This window comes from Neovison vison, chromosome 3, assembly GCF_020171115.1.
Source record: "Neovison vison isolate M4711 chromosome 3, ASM_NN_V1, whole genome shotgun sequence".
In the NCBI taxonomy this organism is placed as follows: domain Eukaryota; kingdom Metazoa; phylum Chordata; class Mammalia; order Carnivora; family Mustelidae; genus Neogale; species Neogale vison.
This window is the reverse complement of record NC_058093.1, coordinates 41,661,778-41,683,807: the sequence shown is the minus strand read 5'-3', so window position 1 is coordinate 41,683,807 and position 22,030 is coordinate 41,661,778. Positions and strand designations below refer to the sequence as shown.

At 44.6% G+C, this 22,030-nt stretch overlaps 1 protein-coding gene across 1 annotated transcript in view; it reads right to left on the bottom strand.

The window, feature by feature from the left end:
- Positions 1-22,030, bottom strand: part of TRPM8 (transient receptor potential cation channel subfamily M member 8) — a 76,955-nt gene that overhangs the window by 6,359 nt on the left and 48,566 nt on the right. The window contains exons 17-23 of the mRNA XM_044240888.1: positions 21,486-21,577; positions 20,070-20,211; positions 18,838-19,009; positions 17,514-17,691; positions 7,354-7,544; positions 2,880-2,979; positions 1,806-1,839 (exon numbers count right to left, since the gene is read on the bottom strand). Of these exons, the coding sequence (XP_044096823.1) occupies positions 1,806-1,839; positions 2,880-2,979; positions 7,354-7,544; positions 17,514-17,691; positions 18,838-19,009; positions 20,070-20,211; positions 21,486-21,577 (909 nt within the window). The remainder of the gene's footprint in view (positions 1-1,805; positions 1,840-2,879; positions 2,980-7,353; positions 7,545-17,513; positions 17,692-18,837; positions 19,010-20,069; positions 20,212-21,485; positions 21,578-22,030) is intronic.

The following is a 22,030-nucleotide window of genomic DNA, read 5'->3' as shown; positions in this document are numbered from 1 at the left end:
GCCAGATCCTGGCCTCACCACCCACTGTATCCAGCCCAAGAAACCCAATTGAGTACACATGATGCAGAACTTCCCAGATGTGCTCTTCCCAAACCCCCGACCTACCGGGAAAAAAAAAAAAAAGCCAGAGCAAAATAAAATGGTGGGTTGACGCCACTGAACTATAAGGGATTGTTCGTTATGCAGCAAAGCATTTGCACAAAATATACCACCATCCTGAGTAGTTGACTCCAGTGTATACAGCTGGTCATTGCAGAGAAAGGAAAGGGGAGGATGAGTCAGAAGGAAGAGAAGAGCTGCCCCGGGGGGGGGGACCAGGTAGGCATACTGTCCTGTCAGCACCAGACTGCAGGAGGCGAGGCCTATGAAAATGCAGCCTTGGTTCTTAAGAACGCCGGTGGTAAATAACACAAAAATAACCAAGAAATTTTGAGCTGGATAAATCCTTATATAAGAGCTCCATGAGGATCTCTTGGGTCATTTTTTCACTCAGCAAATGTTCCTTGAGACCCTACTGGTCCAGGCAAGGCACTGAGTGCCCGAGATTCTGCCTTACCTGGTGGGGTACTGTCCAGCCCCAAACAGCACAGCATTGGGAGGGAATGTGACTATCATCATCCAGGATGCTCGCTCGTCTCAAAATAACATGATAAAATACCACGCATCATCTCCTCCACAGAGCCCAACAGGGATCCAGTATTTATGAGTCAGCTGTAATTTCTGTTAAACCTAATCATCACTTCTGGCCACCCAACTCCGGGTGGATGTGGGCACACTCTCCCAACCCTAATGTTCACATGTGTATTTGTGCATCTGCAGTGCCCTTCAAATTAAGTAGCTAGCAAATTAGAGCAGCAACCGAGATGAGCACAGAGGCACTTAGGCTCCCAAATTGCTCTTCTTTTTTTTTTTTTTTTTTTTTTTTCCAATTTATTTATTTTCAGAAAAACAGTATTCATTATTTTTTCACCACACCCAGTGCTCCATGCAAGCTGTGCCCTCTATAATACCCACCACCTGGTACCCCAACCTCCCACCCCCCCGCCACTTCAAACCCCTCAGATTGTTTTTCAGAGTCCATAGTCTCTCATGGTTCATCTCCCCTTCCAATTTACCCAAAAGCACATACCCTCCCCAATGTCCATAACCCTACCCCCCTTCTCCCAACCCCCCTCCCCCCAGCAACCCACAGTTTGTTTCGTGAGATTAAGAGTCACTTATGGTTTCTCTCCCTCCCTATCCCATCTTGTTTCATGAATTCTTCTCCTACCCACTTAAGCCCCCATGTTGCATCACCACTCCCTCATATCAGGGAGATCATATGATAGTTGCCAAATTGCTCTTCTGAGCCTTGCAGGTGTTTCTGTAACAAAAACATCTTACACCTGCTTTCACAGCTGAGAGAAAGAGAAGACGGGGTCCTGGGCCTGACAGAGACATCAAAGAGTTTGGAGATCAGGGGAATGGGACTCCAGCCCTGTTGCCCAGAGGGGCCGGGAACATCTGAGAAGCAGCTCTGTTCCAGTACCCAGACCTCACTCAGTGAATGAAGAAAGATGAATACGGAACAGGGTCATTTCTATCTTTTTTTTTTTTTTTTAATAATTAACTGCTTTTGTTTTCAGACTGCAACTACTGGCCTCTAGCTGAAAGCAGGCTTGATCTCACAGCCCTGAGATCGTGACCTGAGCTGAAACCAAGGGTCAGACACTTAACCAGTGTCTGAGCGACCCAGGTGCCCCAAATAACACAGACTTAAAAAAAAAATTAAAAAGATGTTTCCAAAACTATTATCAGGACTATACCTTTGTATCCAGCTGTCTAAAGCGATGCCTCATTCTTCAAATAAGTTTAAGAGAGAGAGAGAGAGAGAGAACAAGAGAAGGGAAAGGGGGAGGGAAAGGTTATTAGACTCAATTTTTCAGTCTTTTAAAGAACAAAACACAGATTAGTTTCATTTTCAACTAAATCCATGTCAGCTGCTTCCCAAATGAAGTGGGATCCCACTCTTACCCCAGTTAGCAGTATAGCAAGTGCATGCTATCTCTGCTGAGAGAGCGGTAAGGTCCCTCCCTCCTTTCCAAAATCAAGATCTCAGAGCCTAGGAATGGAGAAAGCTTAGGGAGTCTACCTTGTAACTCAAAGAGAAAGAGCATGCCATGTACCTCATGTGTCCCAGTAGCTGCGTTGAACGTAGCACAGGGGTTGGGTGTGCTTACATTTACTCTTAGATAGAATAAATTTTAAGGTACTGTGGAGCTCTCAATTAGAGTGACATCGGACCATTAACCATGTTAACGTGCATAATAAGAAGGGCACATGCCTAAAGGCCATACATGACACACTACTTGGGGACCATCTATGGATTTAGCTGTGACTTTTCTAGTTCTATGGGACATTTATGACAACTCCATGTAATTCATAAACAATGGTGAGGAATTCTCAAGGACAGTCTCTAACTGATCTACCAAATGGTTTTCGATTCTGTTTCTTCATCACAGAGACACATGTGTGGCACCTCCAAGATTATGCCAATTGTCCATGGTCTCCCCAGAATCTACCGCCACAGCCATGGCAGAGGGAGCCACACTCTTGTTACCTGGTTCCCGTGCCATGCCCTGCAGTCCCCAAATACCTCTTTCTTCCCCCCGGGACCTGGAGGACATTCAGGATGGTAGGTGGGAGGTTCTGCCCTTCTTGAAAGCCTGGCACACACATAGGGGCTTGTTATTTTCAATTGACTAGGTAATATCTTTTTGGTGCTATTTCTTTCTGCTATAAATTCTCTTTACAGAGTTTACACAAATAAGCTACTTATGTTCTGCCACCTTGTGTATACAAGGGGAGCCTAGCAAAGCAGAAATGAACTACTGACATACTCCTCCGAGGCATCATTGGCTTTCGTGTTGATCTTGACGAGGTAATTTTCTTTCATGACACCCTCCCACGCCAGAGTCTCGTTGTCTTCATTTCTGAAACCTTGAATAATGAGACAAAAAAAAAAAAAAACCACACATTCAAATTGTCTCATTTGCCCCTTACCTCTTAAATCAACACCTGCTAGTCATTTTGTGATACCCTGAAGCCAGAAGAATTAGATTTGTCCCCACACAGGCTGATCTAAGTAATGTGACTTACCAGTGACAGCAGCAGAGCGATGGAATGTTAATGAATTTCTTAGTAACAATGAGGAATGGGCGCTGCCTGCCTGAAATAGGAATGCAATCTTTATTCTAAATAGAGATAAATCTAAAGCCTGCCTGTGTGTTTTGTGACTTAGCAAAATCATTTCAGTAATAAATTTTGTCCTCACATTTTATATGTGCTCCTCTTTCATTTGGATGACGTAAAAATGCTAAATCAACCACTCAGAGAATTACTGATGGATTGCTACTCTAAGCCTAAACCCAGAATAGGAACTTCAGAGGAGAGGAAAATAAGCCTTGGACATCATTCCTCCCCTTGTGAAATATGCGGTCTGGGTGTAGACCTCAAGGAAAATTCATACGTCTAGTCTTTTCCTTTCAACATGGTTTGCCATAAAATTGGCCTGGGGGCATGTTCCAGCAAGATCTCCCAGTTCAGTTTCTTACAATACTTGGGCCTTTTGGAAGGCAAGCAAACAAAATAACAGATCAACATGGCGCCTATGTTTCAGATAGTGGTGCACTGGGCGGCCATCCGCTGTATGAATTCATGGGGGAAAGAAAAGAACATGTATGTTCATGTAGGTGTCCACTTGGAAAAAAAACCTATTGAGTTTTGTTTTTAAATTGCCTTTAAATTATAAGTTCTGCCTGGATTTAAAAAGAATTAATTGGAAATTAAAGACCTAGCCAATAAGGCAAGTGACAGGATTGAAGCAAATCCTACATAGCAAATACAGATTTATAGAAAGTAATCCCTAACTGAATTTCTTTTAATTGTATTTTTCTTAGCCAAGTGATTTCCAATGTCTTTTCCTCAAATGAAAATGTCTGCAGAAGCCCAATAGGAGTACCTGAAAATCAACACAGAAAGGATCAACACACTCTGAGCCCAGAACCAGAGAGCAACAGTGACTAATGACAAAAAAAAAAAAAAAAAGAAAGAAAGAAAGAAAAGATGGCCAACTTCTCTAGCAGTCAAAACAATGCTGTTGGGATGATGACGTTGCATTTTCACCAACGAAAGTGGAAAATTAGCAGAGTCTATAGTAATAACTGTAGCCTATGTGGGCAAAGATATGGATCAACAGGTTTCAGTGGGAAATATCTGTAAATTTGTCACAGCCTTCGGGTATGATGGATGAAAAGGTGGAAGAGGAAGGTGGCCAACAATATCAAAAGAATTAAACCTGTACATGTATTTATCTAGAAATTTCTCTCCTATGAATAACTCCAAGGAAAAAATTCAGATGTACTAAAAAATGAAGGCATCTGTTTATCATCGCACTGTGTGATACTGAAAGAATGGAAACAGTCTACATGTTTAACAGCAAGGAATTGGTTACATTAAATATGGCGCAGCCATAGTCTGGGATACTCTACAGTTCAGAACTGTCATATATGGACGCCTGGGTGGCGCAGTCGGTTAAGCCACTGCCTTCAGCTCAGGTCACGATCCCAGGGTCTTGGGACTGAGTCCTGCATCGGGCTCCTTGCTCAGTGGAGAGTATGCTTCTCCCTCTCCTTCTGCTCCCCCTGCTTGTGTGCGCTTGCTCGCTCTCTCTTTCTCTCTCTCTCTCTGACAAATAAATAAATAAAATCCTTTTAAAAAAAGAAAGAAAGAAAAGAACTGTCAGAGAGATTTATATTTAGGGATATGGAAAATGTTCACGATGTATCATTAGCCAAATGAACAGATTAGATTATGAATATGTCTTTACAGAACAACCTAGTTATCACATATCCACACAAAAATAGTAGAGTAGATACCATTATGTTGACAATATTTATCTCTGAGTGGTGGGTTACACGTGCTCTTGCTCTTATTTGTGTTTTTCTATAGTTTTCAAATGTTCTATAATGAATATGGAATACTTTCGCTTCATGGAAAGCAATATATTTTATACAAGTGGATCACTGGTAGCATATCTTTTCATGATTACTGTAGGAGGTCACCAGAAAGTACCCAAGATGGAAGTTTGGATTCTACCTTTTCTGAAAAGCTAGTTGAAAAATATTTCCTTCTTCTCCAAAGAAGGACAGTTTAGGCTTAAACCCCATGATGTCCCCCTCACTTGCAGGCAAATGCGAAGTGAACTTGGGAAATGGGGCACCACAAGAGGCTTTGCCAACCACAGAGTACTGCTGTTTCTGGAATTAGTGATCATCAGGAAGAAGCAAATGAATGCATGGTGAAAAGACACCTCCAGAAGTCTAATGAGTAAACGGGACTCTCGGCTCCCCATCTCCACCATCAACACACTCTGGGTGGAGAAGGACTTGCCATATGGTCACCCATTCCCTCCATTTCTCTATTCCTTCCTGAGACTAAGAACTGTTTGAAGACAGAGATTTGTCCTTAATTATACCCCGAGCTTTCTGGTTCCCCTGATCCTGGACTGAGCACAGTGTATCTTTGGAGAGTGGACCTCCATCCCCGATAGCCCTTCCATCCACGTAGGCCCAGACGGAATCCAACCAGTGGTGGTGGGGATTCACGGCCTCACAGAGCTATTCGTTTCACTTCCTCATAGCACGGATTGTGCTTATATCAAGTCAAAACCTTCCTCCCTGCTACTTCTACCCATTGCTTGCTTTTTCTCTGGAACCATTCTGCTAAAAATATGACCCAAGCAGCCCAGCCGTCATGTGACTTTGTTCATAGCTGTATCCCCAGAACAAAGTTCGTATTTGCAAAGGAAAGCAAGCCTTGAGCAAGACGACTGTTCTTACACTGTTTCTTCTCTATGTGCTATAGGGTTTATCCCTTTTCATGCTTTACTCTATTTGATTAAAAGTTTGTGACCTAAAAGTTCATTCTTTTCCTTCTGATTTTTAAAAGAAAAGAAATGTATAGATTTTCGTGGTCCCTGCAGCACATGAACTCCGGTGCTGTGTGTGATGGAGAGGCTACCCCAGCCCAGCCCAGAGCCAGATCCCCAGGCTAAATCCAAGGTTAGAAGGCAGAGTGAATGGGCTAGTGGTACCCTTTCTTTTTCTCTGTGTCCAAATGTGCAAATGCATAAAAATAGGCCTCTCCCTTCTTTCCTGCTTAATGTGGTTGAAACATGTCTGTATGCTAGGATGATCTGTCTGGCTCAGGGGATCCAGGATTTGGCATTAAGAGAACCTAGCCTGGTGCAGGGAAGACAGCTATACCTGAGGAGGGGGTACCTGAGTGTGATGGAGAACCCCATGGTGACAGATTCTGGTTCCTAGAGTGGGGGTGAGGAGAGGGAGCGGCACGGGGACCCTCCTGCACCTCGGACCTTGGAAGAGCTAAGGAGGTGGGTGGCCATAGGAGAGAGAGAACCAACTGAGCTGTAGACCTTCCTGCCTTCGGGAAGGAAGTGGGACCCCATCAGGGAGAGTGTGCACAGTATGGACCCCCAGCATTTGGAGGCTCAGGGGAAGCAGCCACCACAGAAAGGATTGCCAAGTCCTCGGAGCTAAGGGGCCAGCCAGGGAACAGCTGAAGGGCTCACCCAGTGCCCACACAGTAAAGGGTCAGTTTTACACACATGCCAGGTCAGAGAGCATGGAGCTGGCTTAGAACAGTACCCCTTTTTCTGGAAAAGACTTTCTGCTTCTTCACCTCCTTCCTCCTTGTGCTCCAGCCTACAGTGGGTCAGTGACCGCAGCTGACGGGTGGGAGAGAAGGGGCGTAATAGAGGAAAAAGCTAACAGCCCACACTTCCTGACAACTCTGCCTGCTGAGAGGGGGTACCACAAAGACGGAAGTCTCCCCCCGCCCAGCCTGAATGGCAACTAAGGAGCTGGTTAATAGACTGGACTGAATTTAGAGTAAAGTAACTGTAGGATTTCCTATTTCTCTAGGAGCAGCCAGAGAAATCATGACCTCTGCCGGAGTAGGGCTGACATCTCCCAGAAGCAAACACAAAGTCATGTTTTGACCCTGTCCCATAAAGCATGCCTGTTCGATGTCCGATTTACATGATGAGGATGCTCACCCGGAAGTCCTTCCTCCAGAGTAAGACTGTCTCAGCAAATCTGCCATACTCCCTAAATCTACTCTTTCCCCTTCTCATCATTCACAGGCTGGCCTGGTGCCTGATCGTTACAGACCTACAGATGTGTGCCGCGACCTAACTGTGTGTAATTCCTTCCTGCGGCCACGTGGACCAGCGGGAATCCCTATGATAAATCATTGCTTTTGATCCCCAGCACAGACGGACAAACCACTCACAGCAGGCGGAAGGCTCGGCGTTTCCCTCCCTGCAGCAGCACCCGAAGCACTTCTTGACCACCATGTAGAAGTAGGCGAAGACCACGAAGGGGAAGGGGATGTTCAGACGGTTGCAATACTCCTGCACCAGGAAGTACCTCTGGAACTTCCAGACCTGGTCGTTGTTCTCCTGGACGGTGCCCACAGTGTAGCTGGCAGGAGGGGAGAGAAGGACAAGCCTCAGCCTTTCACGTGCCTCCTCACCTCACTGGCAAGCATGGTGACATTGGTAACAATGTATTCCTGGGACAGCCTGAGTCCAGGATAGGAGAGGAGGAGCCACACGGAGCCCAGAGCCAGGACAACTTGGCGCCGGGCACTCTTCCATTCATGCTGGACCAGAATTGTGTCTGGCTTTTGGGCTTTGAGGTTTGGGGTTTTTGTTTTTATCACACACCAAAAAAGGCTCTCTGCTGAATGCGTAAAAAATGCTTTACTTCAAGACCTTTCAAGGATTCCCTTTTTCTGTTCATCTGTTACTATGTCAGCCACAAAGAGGCCAAAGGTGTCGACTTTCTTAGGAACAATTTGCCCCTCATACATTGCTAATGGGAGTTTAATTGTAAATAATCCATGAAGGAAGTTTATTAACATCTATCAAGGGCCTTAGAAATGTTCAGCCCTTGGATCCAATGACTTTACTTCTGGAAATCTAAGACTAAGGAAGTACAGAGGGAAAAAAATATGTGTATATATGGATATACACACAGCTATCTGTCACAGTCCTGAAAGTAACAGCCCCAAGCTCCTGCCTCAACAGAAGGGGACAACAGAAACATTCAGCACTAAGAAAATATATCACTCATTACGGTTAATCAATAGGGTTACATTACATAGCCATTAAAAATTATGATTATGAATAATTTTTATACTTTGGGGAAATGCTTCTGATACATGTTAAGTGAAATAATTAGGCTCAAACTCATACTTATGACATAATCTCAGTACATAATTTTTTTGTAAGTCACGGGGAGAAATAAATCCATCATTACCAGTGGTCAACATCATGACACACATCATGAATGCTGTTTATGCTCTGTAGTCTGCTTCCTAAGCGTCACACAATGGATATGAATTATATAATTGAAAAAAGTGTCCATTGATCAGAGAAATGTCTGATTGTGCCATTGATTTATCGGTTACAAATCAAATCAACTATAGCATAGCTAATGCTCAACGTGTACCAGACATTATTCCAAGCAGCCTACTTATATTAATGATGTCATCTGCAAAAACCTCTCTAGAGGATGTAAGGCCTATCATCACCTACGATGAATGGATCAGGACACTGAGGCATAGCAAGCGAATATTGTCTGAGTCTCCCAACTAGGAAATGAGGAAGCCAGAACCTGGATCCTGCAATCCAGTCCAGCATCTGTTTGCCTCGCTGCCTTGCAGACCACACCATGAAATGTTTTGAGCTACGCTCTATTTCCAAAGGATTCGGTTCGACTACTTAATTAAAGAAAACGATGAAGCATTTTACCATTTGTGAATTTCAACCATCCAAGATACTTTCATTGCTGATGTCAAATCACCCCTTCGAGAGCCAAAGGAGGAGCAATCAACATTTGAAATCTCCTCTAAGCAAATCCTGACCAGGGATGCATTCAATTCTCCCAAATCTGGGCAAAAACTTCACAAACCAAATCTGAATGAGGGGACCTCATGGAGAAGCCGGATCCATTTGTCGTGAAACCTCATTCTTGCCCCATGGTACATTACAGTCTAAAACTTGAATATCCTTAACTAAGGGAAGATCATACACACAAGCAAAACACTAACCTATACACATCACAAATTACGGCTCTGCTTACAAGCTTGGCTTTGCTCATGTGGGCGTTTACTGATGAATGGGACACAGCAGATCCTGGATTCTGGGAGGACAGATTAGCAGCCAGTGTCCCTTCGATACCTAAAACTCAGCCTCAGGGTGCAGTCTTTGCAGGGAGGGAATTAACGTTTCTTGAACATCCATTGCACCAAAGTGCCTACAGAAGGCATGCAGAATGGCTGCTGGACTGATTTTCGTGTCAGTTCTATGTGGCAGATTTTTTTTAGGTGATTTTAGATTTTTAGATTTTTTTAGATTTTTTTCAGGACTGTAAGTACAAGAGTGTAGCAGAGTGAATCTAGCAATGAGCCTGCAGTGTCTTCCAAAGGTAGGTCAGGGTGCTTTGAGCCTAATTCCAACATCTTTGTGTGTCCTCGCTAGTCCCCCCTGGTTCTGCCTGCAAAGGATACTGTAGGCCCCTCACTGTCATGGGGACGATGGTGGACACACCCCAGATTCATTAAGTCCTGGCTAAGAACTTGCCAGAAATCAGTCTATTACTTTGCAACAGAACAAGTGTCACCATTCAAATTACTGTCTCTGGGAGTATCTTAAATTACTAACATATCTAGTTAAAAATGATATCTACTGACTGCCTCTTCCACGCCTACACGCAATAGTCAACACAAAAAAGCAACAACATCCATTTTAACACATCAAATGTTGTTCTCTGAGGTTCCACCCAGAAGGAATTAACAGTTCCTATTGAAGGGAGGGAGAGTTAGCATGCTGAGAATAGGGGAAGCTGACTTGTACCCCCAGTGGGCCTCCCTCCCTTCCTTGGGAGCTCTGTGTGGCACTACGGCCGAGAAGAGTTCCACTGGAAAGAAATTTGCATCTTGGCTTAACTGATCATTCAGAGGCACTGAAAACATCTCATGTCTTCCAAGTCATCTGGAAAAGGGATTGGCAAACTGGGACTGGGGGCCAACTCCAACCCTTCCCCCACAGTTTTGCAGGGATGGTCAGCTTAGAATGGCCTTTCCAGGGACGCCTGGGTGGCTCAGTTGGTTAAGCAGCTGCCTTCGGCTCAGGTCATGATCTCAGCGTCCTGGGATCGAGTCCCACATCGGGCTCCTTGCTCAGCAGGGAGCCTGCTTCTCCCTCTGCCTCTGCCTGCCTCTCTGTCTGCCTGTGCTCACTCTCTCTCCCTCTCTCTCTGACAAATAAATAAATAAAATCTTTAAAAAAAAAAAAAAAAGAATGGTCTTTCCAAAGCAGAGAGGTGGGGATGGCTGCTTTGCACATAGCCAAAGCAAAGACCCTAACTGGCCCTCACAGAAAAAGTCACCACCAATCTCCAGTCTAGAATGGATTGGGGCCAATGCCTGCAAGCTAAGGCCTTCATCTGTAGCATTTCTAGGCTGAAAAGCTTTGCCTCCTATCATTGCTCCGAGTGTCCCTCAGGACAACCCAGTGGCCTCCTGTTGGAAACTCCACTTCACCTGCACCTCCGGGCACAGGTGGATCTAGTGAGCTGCCTTCCTTTCCTGGGTAAACTGTAAAAACCCTTATCCACATCCCAGAAGCTGAGAGTGAGCTAGCTGATTACAGGACATTAATACCCAAAGCCGCTTTGCATAAGTAACACATTTCTGGGGCCGGCCACGCTGAGGTTTATTTATACTGCGGACCACCTTCCCCATATGATAACAGCTTCTAAATCATTCTCTCTTTTTTTTCTCCCCCAAATTAGTTCTGGACTCAGCCAAAGACACATGAGGGCTCCCCAGGGAAGGCTGATAATTGAGCACTGCTTCAAACTGCTTTGTTAAAATCATTTTTATGTTCTTTAGACCCTGTCTTCCATTTCTGCAGAGGAAAGGCAGCATTCTGGTGCCAGTACACACCCACTCCCCTCAGCAAACCTAAATGTCCAGAGCAGCTCCGAGATCATCTCTTCCAACGGGCTCTGGGAGTCTCCCTGCCACCCCTGTCCATCCAGAGTCTTCCCTGAGAGGAATAACAGTGTCCCCTCTGACCCTACAATTCCAATGATATCTTGTGCCCTCTGCTACCTAGCTGGCAGAAGATGTGCAGTGATGACTGAGCTTGGTTCCCTAAGACCACGTGAGCGCCCTCCTCTGAGCAGGACAGGAGGAGACAGGAGCCCCTCAAGGGAGATGCAGTTTCAGAAATTTGCTGACACTGAGAATTTTACCAAGAGATAACAAATGTTCAGGACTCAGATAGCCTTGAACGTAAATGAAATCCAGCAGTACGTTCAAAGAATAATATGCCATGACCAAAGAACAGAGGATGACTAAGTATTAAGATCATTTATATAATTCATCATTTTCATAATGCATCATAGATCAAAAGGAAAAACGTTATTTCGATAGTTGCTAGAAAGTCTTCTGGCAAATTCAACATCCATTTCTGATTAGGAAAAAAGAAAGAAGTAGGAGAAAAAGAAAGGAGGTTAATAAATAAGAAATATGAGGAAAGGTCCATGACACAATAAGAAAAAAAAAAAGAAGAAGGGGAAAAAAGAATTTAGCAAGGAGACTTGCTCCAAAATAAATAAGCAAAACTTTAATGGCTTTCCTACCTATCAAAAATTACTTGTTGAAAAAAAAATAGAAAAAATATTTTTCTCACAATCACAAATGGTTAGGAAAAAAGTAATAAAAAATCTTTCAGCTCTGTAGGAATAAAACATTAAAGATCACCAGCAAACTATGTACATTTGAGTAAATGGAGAATCATACCATTTTTTTCTGGATGGTAAGATACCATTTTTTTTCCAACTTATTTATTTTCAGAAAAACAGTATTCATTATTTTTTCACCACACCCAGTGCTCCATGCAAGCCGTGCCCTCTATAATACCCACCACCTGGTACCCCCAACCTCCCACCCCCCCCCGCCACCTCAAACCCCTCAGATTGCTTTTTTAGAGTCCATAGTCTCTCATGGTTCACCTCCCCTTCGAATTTACCCAAAAGCACATACCCTCCCCAATGTCCATAACCCTAAAGATACCATTTTTTAATGGTGCCAGCTTCCCCTAAATGATTCTGCAAAGTTCACATCATTACAATAACATTCACAAGACTTTTTTTTTTTTTTCGGAAGGGAAAGAAAAAAGGATTTCAGAAGATAAGATTTAGACGCCTCCATATTAAATATTTGAGAAAATCCAAAAAAAGTTTTGCATCAGAATAATGAGAGGAACTTGTACAACAGATGTGAAAATAATTTTTTTAAAGTCAGTAATTAAAGCCACTTGGTAGTAAAAACCAAAATAGACTAATCAACAGAACAGAATGTCAAGTCTGAAAAAAAATCACAATGGAAAAGTAGTTGCTAAAACAATGGCAGAATTTTAGAATAAATTGAAAGACGAGAGAGTTGCCAGCTAGATTTCAATCAGGAAACACCTCCTGTAAGCTTTTCACAGATTTCGTATGTTTTCCTTCTGTTCCTCCTTTCCCGACACACCAGCAATATCTGGCCAGAGCTGCCCTGTGGCCCTGGGGACCCTGACTTCTGCATCCTCCCACTGCCCCATTGTGCACATCCTGATTCCCCTCTCATTTCCACGGCATCAAAAAGTAGGCACAACGTCTGTAACTCTTACACACAGTAAGAGACAACATGCGATTTCACTGCACTGAGTTTTAAAGTGCTAACTCGGGTAAGTATTTTGCTATCAGCCTAACACAATAAAGACCATGCCTTGTACCTGTGTAAAGACCCATGAGATCTCCCTTCACCTGCAAGAAAATGTTCAGCTTCTTTAACATGGCATAAAAAACATCCTGCAATCTAGCCCCTGCCTACCTTTCCACCTTTCTCAGTGGCTGATTCTCCCCAGACTAGCTTTATCTCCCCCTGCTTTGCCCTCCCTCTCTCACCCCCAACCCCGGGCTGGGCTCTGGGCTCCCAGCAAGAGGTCCTCTAAGCAAATGTCCCCTCTGCTTGAGGCTGCTCACCCTAGCCCTGTCCCCAATGTTCTGTCTCACTTCCTAACCTCCTCCTGTGCTCCACAGTCCCTGTAACATTTTTCAGTGCTGTTTATATGATACTGTATTCTATTTTATTACATTATATTGTTACACTACAGTATATTATTTATGGTATTATATGTATCTGTTTATGTGCCCATCAACTTCTTCAACAGCAGAGACTTAACCTCTCTCTCCGCCTCCTACTCCTCATTTGCAAAATAATAAGGAAGCCACACCTACATGAAAATGATTGATAGAAACGTGAGGGTAGCCCATGATGGGCATGTGTACAACCGGGCCCAGAGGAGTATCAGTAAACCTGAGGTTGTCTTAAGACCACATTATCTGCTTTTTTTTCCCCATCCACTTTAAGAACTCTTCTTAACCAGGTGGAGAGGAACCAAACCCTTAGCTGCTACCAGGTGATTCTTTCATTTTCTCTATTTTTCTGCATATTCATAATGGACATATATTTTTCCAAAGGTTAAAACATATCTGGGTCCCAGAAATAACCCTCAATCAAGGCATGTTTGGCCAGTCCTCTTTGGAAGAAACGCACAGGGATTTATCTGCAGGACACAGTGTCCACAAGCATCACAGCTGTGTGTCAAGACAACCCAGTGTCATCTACTGACTTGAAGTTCACGTCATGCTCTGATAAGCCATACAGGGCCTGGGATCGATAACTTTAATGCAGAATAATCACAGAGGCCTGCATCCATTACCTCCCCCGCTGAATACCATCTGGAGAGCACTTCGGTGCTGTTTTAAAATTCCCAAGTGCGCATTTACACTCCAGTTCATAAGGTTGCCATTGGGTACAGCTATGCTGTTACATGAATATTTGTATGTGCTGCCAGGCAGGGTCGCAGCCTGGGGTGGTGGGCTCCCAAAGCCCAGCACAATGACCGCCATGATCAGAAACCATGTTCTGATGATTTAGCCCAAGGATGGGAAGGGAGTGGCTCTAGGTGCTCACAAGTTCCCAGAATGGTGATTAACGAAGAGAAAGCCCTCGGTTGAACCCAGGACTGCTCTAGACAGCACCCGCCCAGGGAAGGGGTGCCCCTAAATTGTCACACCTAAGTACTGAACAGGGCAACATTAAGTTACCAGGCCATGCCTGGGGTCTTGCAAGGAGGAGGGCCACATCCAGCCTTGAGTGGGCAGAGCTGTGGCCGGAGCCATGGACTGTAGCCGGAGCCATAGATGTGGAGTTGTCCAGCATCCACTTCCTCAACATGAAAATGACAGCCTGGGTTCCTGTCCCTCCTGGCCCCAAGTTCTATCTGTTCATGATTGTGATACAGATAATGGACTTCCATGCGGCGTGGTCCTCAAGAAGGGCTTTTGTGACTATCTCACAGCACACAGACATGGGACAGCTCTAAGGGCCTCTGAGATTTACCAAATTAGTGTAGCTCAACTGTCTGGCACTGGGAGCTGTCGACCGTTTTGTTTAATTTCTGTGGAAATTATCTCTGTGATCAGACTTCACAAGGCGTCGCCAGTGTTGGGTGTAAAGGTCGTGAGGGTGTGTCATCACTGTAAAATGGGACCCCACACCATCCCATTTCCTCTCTGCCCAACTTCACCTTTGGGAATTGCCCTCTCCTTCTGCTCTCACGTGGACACATGATCACCCAGCATCTGACGCCTGTCTCTGCAGCTCAGGCCAGGATAACATCTAGCGTCCTGACTCCTGAGTCCTTCCCTGGCCACCTGCTGGGGATGGTGATGGAGAAGGCAACCTATGCCCTCTTTAAGTCCATGTGGAAACAACAGTCACACGATCTCCGTGGCCCAGGCACCTGCCACGGAACAGATGTTATATATCTACGTAATGAAGCCCTTGCTGGTCCATTATTCGCCGCTAGTACTTCTTGAGTATAAGACCTAGAGGCCGGGCCCCTGAGCGATAACTGAATGATGAACTAACCATGGGAAAAGCCCTGTTCATTCCATCCATACAACCCACAAGGTCCCAGGTGCTGAGACAGGCCCAATCTCCATCTTCTAGAATGTACCATCCAGAAGGAGAGAAGGTTGTCACTGCACAAGGGGGTGCAAGGAGTCTCTACACAAAGTGGGGAGGGTATCAGGGACCCCTTGGGCAAAGGACAATGCATAGTTCCTTAAAAGGCCAGTGCAACTGGGGCAAGAGACAAGCAAAATGGAGCCAAGCAATCCCACCTGAGGGACCAGCACTTGCAGACGTCTGGGTGTGTTCAAAAGCCAGGTCATGGACCGCCTTGGGAAAAAGCTGAAGAGCCTGAAATTTACCCTGAAGCTATGGGGAAATACTGAAATCCTTCCAGAATTTTAAGTAGAGCAGTGCCATTTCAGAAACATGACAGTGTTGAGGCTGGGCTGGGGGAGGGCTTCTTTGTACACTGGAAGACCAGATAGCTACACTGCTCAGCCTGACAGGCAGGTGACATCCCCAGAGGCACGTGCTCCCACCCAGCCCTGTGCAAAGGGAGGCCATTGACCCCCATGTGCAATCCTTGTGTCTTTCAGGGGCCCAGGGCTCTACGGGACAATGGTCTTTTTCTTATTTCTCTTCTAAATTCTGAAAGCAATATACAATCACTGTAACGAGTGAAAATACATACTTGATTCTTTTCATTTATTTTTTACTGGAAGGAAATGAGATTATGCCATAAAAATTAACCTTCAATTTGCCTTTTATATTTAGCAAAATATCATCCTTTCAAGTCAGTAAATAGAGGTCTACCTTTTGTGAGACCTGCACAAAACTCGGTCATCTATAACAAGTTTTATTCGACCATCCCCCTATCAACAGGCATCAAACAATGATCCAACAAGCATCCTTGTATAAACATCCTTAGAATAGAATCCCAGATGTAAGAGAGTTAAGTCAAAGATTTGTATGTTTTTTTCTCCTAATAACTCTTTACATATCACTTTCCACAGACCTAAAGGCAATTCACATGGCCAGCAGCAACGCCCATTTCCCAGCCTCAACCCTAACACAAACGACTTTTTAAAATTTCCACTCATCTGATGGGTCCTAGACCAGCCTCTTGTTGGCTTCATTGGGCCCTTCCCATCAACAAGATGGAGCCCTGTTTCATGTGATTTTCTGCCATTTGAATTTTTCTTCTCCGAATGGCACTTCCTCCACCAAATTTCTATTGTATCTTCTCTTTGCTACCAATATGCAGAAGCTCTTTCTACATTAGGAACCAAAAGTCTTTGGCCACCACACATTTCTGCCATTCCATCACCTACCACAGGACTTCATCTGATAGCAAACCTTTACCTTCAACACTTGCTTTACAAAACCAAAAGTGTTTAGCTTGTCTTTCCTAGTTTCTTGGTTTTTGATTCTGTTTCTTTTCCACCCCAAGGTTTAATAAGGATATTTCATTGCTAAATTGTCTGTCTGCGCTGGGATCACATACTCAAAATCGCTACCTACCTTAAAGCAACAACATACTACAGTTCTCACACTTTAACTACAACTGGAGCCCCTGGAAACCCTCTGAAAAAAGATGAAAGGAAAAGAAAAATCATGATTTTCTAAAAGTCGTAAGGAGAGCTACCAAAGGCAATACAAATTTTTTAGAGCCACCATCGTATTCTCCTCTACCTCATTCGACATGAGCCCCAAAAGAAAGTCACTCTTCTGACTCTGCTCTTGTGATCTGTATTTAAACTGAAAAGCATCAGGCACCTGGGTGGCTCAGTTGGTTAAGTGCCTGCTTTTGGCTCAGATCATGATCCTGGTATCCTGGGATCAAGGCCCGCATCAGGCTCCACAATCTCTCCCTCCATCCCTCCCCCCAGCTCATGTTCTCTCTCTCTCGCTCTCTCTCACTTACTCTCTTGCTTGTTCTCAAATAAATAAATAATACCTTTAAAAAATTTTTAAAAAGAAAGCTGAAAAACTTCAAAGCAGCAACTAACTAGAGGCTGAGTCCTTTAAACCCTAGAATCCAAGCCACCGAGTCCATAGAAAACATGGATATTGAGGAGGAGCTGCACCGCCCCAGTGCCACACCCACATCCTGGCACCCAGGGAGATGGCTGAATGCGTGCTAGACGTACAAGGTCTGAATGTGCTGAAGAGTGTCACAGGTACCTGGGTGTAATGTCATATAAGCTTACAGCACAGCAAATAGGGACATGCTGTATTTTTATTATAGTCCCTTTAAGACGGCCCCTGCCTCCAGACCTGCAGTCCCCTAAGCGCTAACACAAGTTGCTCAAGGGTGGACCATCATGGCCTTGCTCCTGGTTCCTCCAGCCCCAGCTGGCACACGGTCTGCCCACCAGGAACACCCGAGAAACTCATGACTGAGCACATACCCAAACATGGCAACGAGCAGGTTGACCAGCAAGATGTTAGTGGAGAGCATGTAGATGCACACCAGGGGGATGGTGATCCACTCGGGGAAGCGAGGCAGGTTGTGCTCATCCAGCTCCACACACAGGGGCTTGGACTCATTCCCAGTGAAGGTGCAGTGGGAGAAGTCGTACGTGGTACCTGAGGATGTAGAGACCAAAAGGCAAGGAGAGGACCCTCTGGAGGGAACGGTACCACAGCGTCCCCAGGGTGGGGGTGGGGGTGCCACATGACAATGAGCAGGTAGTGAGGATGGCTTGGGGTGGTGGGAATGGTAGAAAGTGTTCTGGTTGCACAGACACTGAGGAGATAAAATCAACAAAACCACCTGATGAACTGGAGATGAGGAATGAAATCAGGGATGTCAAGAATAGGATTTGCACAACTGCGTGAACAGTAGCGACAGACCCTAGAATGCAGACCTTGGAGAAAATCCAAATCCTCGCACGTGACTAAAGCTACCAGGGAAAGGGCTGTCCCGAGGACAAAATGCACTCCCTTAGGTAAAACGGTGACTACAGCTGCATAAGGGAAATAACACTAACAACGTGCCTTCCCATCAGGGCACAGGAAAAGAGCTTGGGTTTTGGAAGAGGTTGCAGCAGAAGAGGCCAGGACAGCCTGAGGCCACAAGGATAATGGACAAAACACCAGGGAGCTCAGAAATGCAACCAGTAGGGCAGGGGAAACATCAGGATCATCGTGTCCCAGCAGGACAGAACATGACAAGCCCAGGCTCTCATCAGCATCATAAAGATGCTTTAGACAGCTCATTCAAGACACACACTGGTCTGCACATGCCCCGCACTTTCCTCACATAAACCAGGCGTGAGCATATTAATGCCATCTGTGCTGCCACTCTCCTGCCTCTGAAGGATGCTTGGCAGAAGCTAAGGCCAGAAGTTGAGATTGCAGGTTCCTGTGCAAAATTTTCAATATTGCTCTTTTGGAAATAAATGGGCACCCACTTATATAAGAGAGTACAACTCACAACACCCATTTCTGCACTAGTGAGGTTCATTGCTGTCCACGGCAACATCGCTGTTGAAAACATAAGAAACACTATTTTCAAGAAGTTTCAAAATTGCAACCTAATGTTGTTGGACACATTGGCAAGGCGGACGTAAAAATCCCACTCAGACACAAAGAAAATGTTGAGAGGGTCAGCGTTCAGTCCCTGGTATTGGCCCAACTCCTGCTCTGGATCAGAGCAGGGAGCGCTGGGGGCTGGTTCTGGAAGCAACCACCTGCTCCCAGATGTCCCCTCCCAGGCCAGGTCAGGCTCACCATCCACGTCACTGGGCACCTGGCCAAACATGGCCAAATAGGGCTCGTAGATAACTGAGCGGAATATCCACCTCCAGCGATGCTCATTTTGCCTGAGGATCCCTTGCCTGGCCACGCCAAAGGCCACCATCCACACCGCAAAGAGGAACAGGAAGAAGAACACGTCGATCAGCTGTCAAGGGAGGACACAAGAACAGAGTCAGGTCTGTGCCCCAGAGGGCTCATCTGCTCATTTGACTACAGGGAAGGGTGGAGGTTCTAGTCACCCAGTGTGATTTTAAAAATGACCATTGCCACCTTGGGGTCTTGGGACATCTATCTCCCAGAATTGAAACTGATGCATTTTTGTTCATAGGTCTCCAAACCAACTCAGCACCAGAAATTTTCTGGATAAGAGACCGGCTTGAGAGCAAAAGAGGCACCCACCTCAGAATACCTGTCCTTCTCTACCTCTTCTCATGCTCACATTCTTGAAATCCCTACATTGTCTTCAGTGTTTTTTTTTTTTTATTAAGGAAAATAAAAACTGTCTTTAAAAGAGTGCACAGTTTTCATTTTTTTAACTTTTTGCACACACAGCATGACTTCATGGTGACTTGATGCCTCAGATATGCTTTGAATTAAAAACCACAAACTCAAAAGAACCTCAGTGTTGGAAAGCAACATCCAGATGAGCTAATCCAAACGCCCATCTGATTTAAAGACAGAAGCATGGGAGGTTTGGGTCATCTGGAAAACAAGCTTAAGAAACCAACATCGTCAGTGTGTAATTATCTTTCTGTTGGACGTCCCTATGGAACAGCGCTGGTAATGCTGATCCTACATCTGTACCACATGTTTATAGAATTGAAGCCCTAATCCATTGCACACCTCCAGACAAACATATTAACCTCCATGGTCCCCATCTATAAATGGCTATAACCATCCCTATCTGTCTATGCTCTTACTGAGCTGTGACTAAGTTTGACTCATGTGACTCAAATGAAAGCACCTGGTAAAGAGTAAAATCCAAATAGATACCTTTCTTAGCAATGCACTTAACTAACCATTTGCTCCTAGTAGTCATCTTCTGTTAAATTTTAAGCTGAAAGAGGCTCCTGATTGAAAAACACATCAAGGAAAGAAAACCTTACCAATTGTGACATGTCTATGGGTAAAACCCTTCTACCAACAACAGAAGGAACTCTGGGTCTAGCAAGCAGAATGGCAACCACAATATTCTCCATTCTTACCATTCTCTGCAACATTATAATCTTGGGTCCTAAATTTCTGCTTACAGTGAAAATGTGGATCAACCTTAGAGTGAATATAATGTAATCCAGGCAAAAGATGACTCGTCCGGAATACAGAGAGGTTTTATTTGAAGGGTGGAGCCTATGGAAGGAAGGAGATATTAACAAAACAGTTCAAAATTTTGGTTTTTTTTTAATTTCTTTAAAGATTTTATTTTTTTCAATGTTATGTTAGTCATCATACAGTATATCACTAGTTTTTGATGTCATGTTCCATGATTCATTGTTTGTGTATAACACCCAGTGCTCCATGCAATCCGTGGCCTCTTTAATACCCATCACCGTGCTAACCCATCATAACCAAACACAAAGAATCATAGTCAGGGCCCTAGGAGCTAGTGGAAATAGTCCAAGGACACCACCTGTCAGTCACTGGTCTTCTGCTCCTGTGGCCTCCAGGAGAGCAATGACAGAGCTTTCAGAGTTTCTTGCCCTTGAGTCCTTCATCCTCCAACACTTCTACTGCAAGAACCCAGTCACATTACCACTGACTTCCTCACTCCCACAGCCCCTATAATGATCCCAATCCCCATCCTTGCCCAACCTCTTGGGAAGTGGCTCTGCCAGGTTTCCCCTAATGAGACTTCCCTCATTTGTACCAGATCATTTGGTTAGCTCACCCCCTGCTAATGTGTTTATTGAAAGCCTTATATGCCTTCTACCTGGAATTCTCTAGAAATCATGTGGTTCAAATGCTGAACCCACGCAGAAAGGAAAATTATTGGAGGGGGAAATTGGGTTTTTACTCACTGCAAATTGTAGAGTGAGCATGGGTAGGCATATATATGAAGAGTCAGGCTTCTCTGCCAGAGGACACCATGCATACAGCTCAGGTATGACCATGAACTTCACCTTGAAGCTACCTGGGGAAGACAGGCCTGAGGGAGGTGGGCATAGGCAATGCAAGCCATGGTTTGGGTATGTCCCAATTTCTCTACCATGGGAAGTACACATTGTTTTTCAATGGTGATTCTAGATTGGTTTTTCTCATCCTATACTCTGGCTTTGAGAGACATTCTCCATAGCCAGCATCCAAGCAGAAGTACATTTTCAAAGATTATATGGCTCTCCTCAATTTCTAATCATCTCTCGCAAATTCTGTATGCACCAAGTATAGATCTGTATGCATCTCAAGTATAGATCACCAGGAGGAAAAAGAGAAGAGATGCAACTTTATGCCAGCCAAGCTATGTCTCAAAGAGGCCAAGACAATGGCGTTTGCAATAATCTCAAAATGGGGGCAGAAGGGAAACAGATTCATCTTGGACTTGAAATATCAAAGACCTCTTCTTCACTTACCCACCCAAGGAAATCCAAAAGCACCTGAAACTAGGAAAGGTGGTGAGGTGTACTTACCGAAATACAATGCCTGCTATGAAGTAAAAAAGCCCGAGTGTGTCCATGACATTCCACAGGTCAGTAAAATAATTCACCCCATTCATGTACCACTGCAGCACAGAAAGGGACAGAGAGAGAGAGCATCAGCATCTGGGAAACATCAACTGGTTCCAGATTTCTTTTTTAAATGTTCACACGTTTTTTTTTTCCTGGATCCTTTTTGAGCCAACAGTATGCCCCCCCTCATACCCTGTGATATTCCAGGGGGATTGGAAAGTAGATTGCATGCTTGCTGTTCTGTTATGCATGTGTTGCTGACAAAGTCAGAAAAGGGACACAGGAATCCTTACTGTTCTTTAAAGATGAACCCACAGACAGTGGGGCCCAGCCTGTGTAGGCAAATGTGGATTACCCAGGCTACCCGGTACAGTGGTATAAGCTGTGCACTGCACAACTCTAGAGGGTATTATCCATACTGTTGTCATCATAGATTTGTGTATTTATCATAAATACTTTTTGGTATATGGCAATAAAACATCTTGATAAAAAGTTTTTGTTTTTTT